Source organism: Cibotium barometz, chromosome 31 (genome assembly GCF_041138505.1).
Source record: "Cibotium barometz isolate CiBa-2024 chromosome 31, ASM4113850v1, whole genome shotgun sequence".
Classification (NCBI taxonomy): domain Eukaryota; kingdom Viridiplantae; phylum Streptophyta; class Polypodiopsida; order Cyatheales; family Cibotiaceae; genus Cibotium; species Cibotium barometz.
This window is the reverse complement of record NC_141076.1, coordinates 35,616,228-35,621,233: the sequence shown is the minus strand read 5'-3', so window position 1 is coordinate 35,621,233 and position 5,006 is coordinate 35,616,228. Positions and strand designations below refer to the sequence as shown.

The following is a 5,006-nucleotide window of genomic DNA, read 5'->3' as shown; positions in this document are numbered from 1 at the left end:
TGTCAACACTGAAACCATACATGCCATTGATTTTGTCAAGTTTTCATTTGAATACTTAAACCATACATACCATTGATTTTGAGAAGGAACATTTGAATACTTAAACCATACATACCATCGATTTTGAGAAGGAACAATTGAATTAATAAAATTTATCTCCATACCAAGTAATAAAATTGAATTAATAAAATTTAGTAAATAAAAACCCCTCTCCATAAGAATTTCCTTTCAATTTTTTGTGTGGATTAATGCGGCTTATCTCATTAGTGGGAGCTATGGTTTGTGGGAAAAAATAGCCATTAAAGCATGGATGTTGTCGTACAACCGATAGAATATTCGACTACTCTAGCTAGGGTCTGGGTCTGAATCTCTCTCGCGACACCTTTGCATTGCCTAATCGTAACGGCAGCTATGAGGTGTATACCTTTGTCTTTGACCTTTGCTCTTGGCTTGTGAATAAAAGCAAAAGCACAATGTAAAACGACGATGGTGTCTGCTAAAGGTCCTAATCTTTTAAAAAAGAAAGAGCCATTAGGAATATCAATTTGGAAGGTAAAAGATCAAATTTGGAAGGTTTTGAAAGCCATACACGTGGCGAGGGAGGTAGTAGGCTAGAGAGAGCGAGGGAGGTAGCAGGCTTGTGTTCGATGGCTCTCCCAGCGCTGTTTTTGCCGCCAAGCGTGATTTCTTGCTCTCGCCTTCAGCTTACGTTTATCTCGCGACGGCTGTGCAATCATTGGGGGGCTTCCTCCTCCTCTTGCTATGGCGCCCTCCACGCTTCTGCGATCCGATGGTGGTGGGGAGCTTCTACATGCCACTCAGGAGGAGGAGAGCAGCAGGTTTCAATCGCCCAATTCTGCCGCTCAGGCCAGCTTTCAAAGATGCAGATGGGTCTCGTGTCCAAATGCTTTAATGGGTTTCTGCTAAGCTGCCTCTTTCTGGGCAGCTTGAACGAGTTGCACACTGCAAGAGCCGCAGGTTTTGAGCTGGGATTCTCAGGAGGAGACAGGCAAGCAGAACGGCAGCAGCAGCAGCAGGTGGAGCCCACCAAAGGCAACTGTGCCACGTGTCTCGGAGTTGTGGATGAGACCCTTGGTGCCTGTGGTGCTGTCCCCAATTGTGTCTCCACATTTGATGACAGGTATCTATCTTTATACTACTTGTATCCATACATGCACCATGCTCACTTTTGAGTTTCTTCTTTCACGAGGATAAAGATGCCAGTGTGGGTTGATTTTCTGTTTGATGCATGCATGAGATGATGTAATACAGACCACATATGGTTCGCATGACATTACCATTGTGTAAGGAATGGGACTTGAATTCAGGATGATTAATGCATGCATGAGATCATGAGTCCCTTATGATGATTCACATGACAGCACCAAAGTGCAAGGAATGGGACTTGAACCCCGGACTTCTCGATCCGGATGCGCAAAGCGCTGCACCAGCATTCCACGAGGGCATTCTAACCACATCATTCAGCATCCAATGATAGTTTTGGAGTAAGCATATGAAGCCATTTCTGCTCTTTTGTGCAGGCCTGGCTTTTTTATTGCACCATGGGAATTTCCTGGAAAGTTAACCACAGCTTTTCAGCAAATGCAGCGTATTCTTGTGGAAGAGGGTGGCATAATTGCCGAGCAAGGGAACAGGCAGGTTGCAGAGTGTGTTGTTAAGCATGAAGTTAATCTTGTTGCAGGTCTGTTAAAGAATTTACAGTTATTAACTTGTTTGTGTTACCTCATCTAGGTATATACATGTAGTCTTCACTGACAAGGATGGTACAATTGATGATGTGGAGTTCCTGTTCAGCATCCCTTCCATTGATGCGACTGTGAATATCCACTCTGCTTCACGTAGAGTGTCCTCAAATGATTATGGAAGGAACCAGAAAAGATTGGAAAGGATCAGGCAAGCCCTCATGTGGGAGGAGGTACGTGAATGTCTGCTTCTGAACTTCCCCTTGAATTTTTCCTTCTTGACTTAAATTATTTATATAGTGATTATATCAATCTTCATCAGAAATCCTTCCGGAACACCCACCAACTTGTTTTTTGATAGCACTTTCTTAGAATTGTTCATTATGAATGTATGTATGTATGTATCTATGCATGTATGTGTGTCCGTCGTGGGCACGTTGCTTGCTCACACATCTATGTATTGGTACATATAAACAGACACATACATACATACTGGTACATACAAACCTACATGCGCGCAACACATGTGCGTGCGCGCACACTCTCCCCCCTGCATACACAGGCATGCATACATACATGCTCTATCATGTGGCCGTGACTTTACGGGCATTCATCACAAATTATATAGCGTGGTAGCCAAAACATGAACTGACAAGTGCACATATAGAAATTAGAATATAAAAGATAAAAATGAGAGAGCAGGGAAGAGGTGAAGTACTCCTAGCTATGGGTGATGGGCTCTGCCTATCACGAACATAAATGGCCGAAGACAAAATGGACTGCTACCGTGCAGACATTCTAAGAGATACCTTTTTTTATTCAGAGTATTGGACAATCTTCTATCTGCCATTCCTTTTTCTTGTCTTCTGACCTTTCACAGTGTTCGTTAGCAGGTACCTGTTCTGAGGAACAGGAGTCGCAAGCTCTTCTTTTTCGAGTCGCCATGGGACACATTTGGTCCTGAGCCTCCTCCAGTATTTGATTACGAAGATAAACTAGAATTTGTGCCTGATTAATACAGATTTTTAAAGGTGGTGTTTATCTGTTACTGGTGGCATCATGGTATCTCCCTTCAAAATGTTGTATCATATGCCATTGTGACTGGTTTATGTGGCAACCAAATGCTTATGGGTTTTTGTACATGAAATGTGTCTATAAATCTTACTATTTAACTACTTTGGACTTGCAGTAACTCTTTAAGCTCTATCGAGTGCAGCTTTCAATGCACTCTCTCTCTCTCTCTCTCTCTCTCTCTCTTTTGGTGTCATGCTGTCACAATAGTCCTCCATAGCCATAACAAAGAGCTTGATAAATAGACAAGAAGAAGAAGAAGATAAATAAAGCAAACTATGCACGACAAAAAGAATGGGTTCAATCTCCTCCCATGCATGAGTGAGCACGTTTCCTCATGCATGTATTTATGTATTAGCAAAAAGCAAGTGCTCATAAATATAGCTTGATACATTCCACTTTGGGCCATTAATATCAAAAAGTAACTTGGTCTCCAAGCTTGGCTATTTACATTAAAATTGTTGCAATTTGATTAAATGAAGCTATGGGTGGGCGACTATCATCACACATCAAAATACGACGGCTGCGCATCGGCCAAAATCCATCGCACCCACGTTACTCCGTGCACTGATCTGCTCACCAAAAACACAACACATTAAATCTCACTTATTCGCCCAATACGATGCGACCACTCCTCCACGCTCTCGCCTGTAGCCAATCATGACCATGTGGCAAATGAGCGTACCATAAATATTACATAAAATATCAGCTAAAATATTATCGAACTTCAATTTTTAATTTATAAAATTTAGAAAGTGTAATTATTACTTAGCTTTCATTCGTAATTCGTAAGAAGTCGGAAGCTCGTATGTTGAAGAGTAAGTAGTGTAATTAGGAAGCCTTGATTTAATCTGTAAAAAATAAGTCTTGACAAAAGTATGAGACATTGTTGATTTTATAGAGTTTCGATGGTAGCCTTGGATAATGCTTTGAAGATTTTGAGTTTGCTCAAATTTGTTTTTCCTCTTGTAATCCTTGATGTTGAATTCGCTTGAAGCTTGAGCTTGAGTGGTGTGGACATTTTTTTAAAAAAATAAAATAAAATTAAAACTAAAATATTAAAACGAAATCTTTATAATATGTGTTTTAGAGCTTATATTATAAAGCTGTAGAATATAAGGTTTTACACAAAGCTTTAATATAAAGCTTATAGGCAAAGGGTTTTGAAAGTCTTATTTTTAATAAGGACAATTGAAGCTTTCTAAAGCTTCTTAGCAAGGTTTAAATAAGGCTCCCTCACAGAAATTTCACCCGCAGCAATTTTTTTTTATTGCAGTTTTAATAACTGGTGATAGTCTTTAGAGCCAGCCGTTTGGGCAGAATAACTAGCCATGGTTAAATCTTTAACCAAAGCTTATTAACAAGCCTCTTATATATATATATATATATATATATATATATATATATATATATATATATACTAGCCTTTCCATGCTGAAAGCAGCGCACAACGCTTTAACGAAAAACAAAGAAAATTCGTAGCCACGCCATCGTCGGGAAGGAGGAAATAAAATTTTAAAAAAAGAATGGCTGCGTAATAGAGAAGGAGGAGGAAAATTTGGAGGATATATATATATATATAAAACTAACTTTAATCTTCATCCCTTTCATGAAATCAACGCAGCATGTTTTTCGTCCAAGGGGATAATTTTAAAAATCTGTAAATTGCAGGATTTATATTAGCCTTCCATTATACAATTCAAGCTGAGGACAAGCTTAGCAATTCTGAAGCTAGAGTAATATTCCCTCAATGAGTTGATTTCATCTATAAAGATGGATTATGAAGAGGATTAGTGAGATTAAAGGTGGTTTTATGATTTTCTCAAACCCACTAATGGTTTTCCACCTTGTTTTAGCCTTTGGACAATAAATAAATCAAACTATGCACTACAAAAAGAATGGGTTCAATCTCCCCCCATGCATGGGTGAGCACGCTTCTTCCTCATGCATGTATTTATGTATTAGCAAAAAGCAAGTGCTCATAAATATAGCTTGATACATTCCACTTTGAGCCATTAATATCAAAAAGTAACTTGGTCCCCAAGCTTGGCTATTTACATTAAAATTGTTGCAATTTAATTAAATGATACTATGGGTGGGCGACCATCATCGCACATCAAAATACGATAGTTGCGCAATCCATCGCACCCACACTACTCCGTGCACTGATCTGCTCACCAAAAACACAAGACACATTAAATCTCACTTATCCACCCAACACGATGTAACCAC

General features: G+C 39.4%; 1 protein-coding gene across 1 annotated transcript; it reads left to right on the top strand.

Moving 5' to 3' along the window:
• Window positions 1-582: 582 nt before the first annotated feature.
• Window positions 583-2,876, top strand: LOC147620799 (uncharacterized). The gene is made up of 4 exons (XM_086825071.1): window positions 583-1,141; window positions 1,542-1,655; window positions 1,753-1,936; window positions 2,597-2,876. The coding sequence occupies exons 1-4, from the start codon at window positions 648-650 to the stop codon at window positions 2,717-2,719; spliced, it is 915 nt and encodes a 304-aa protein (XP_086681197.1). The 5' UTR covers window positions 583-647; the 3' UTR covers window positions 2,720-2,876.
• The last annotated feature ends 2,130 nt before the right edge of the window (window positions 2,877-5,006 follow it).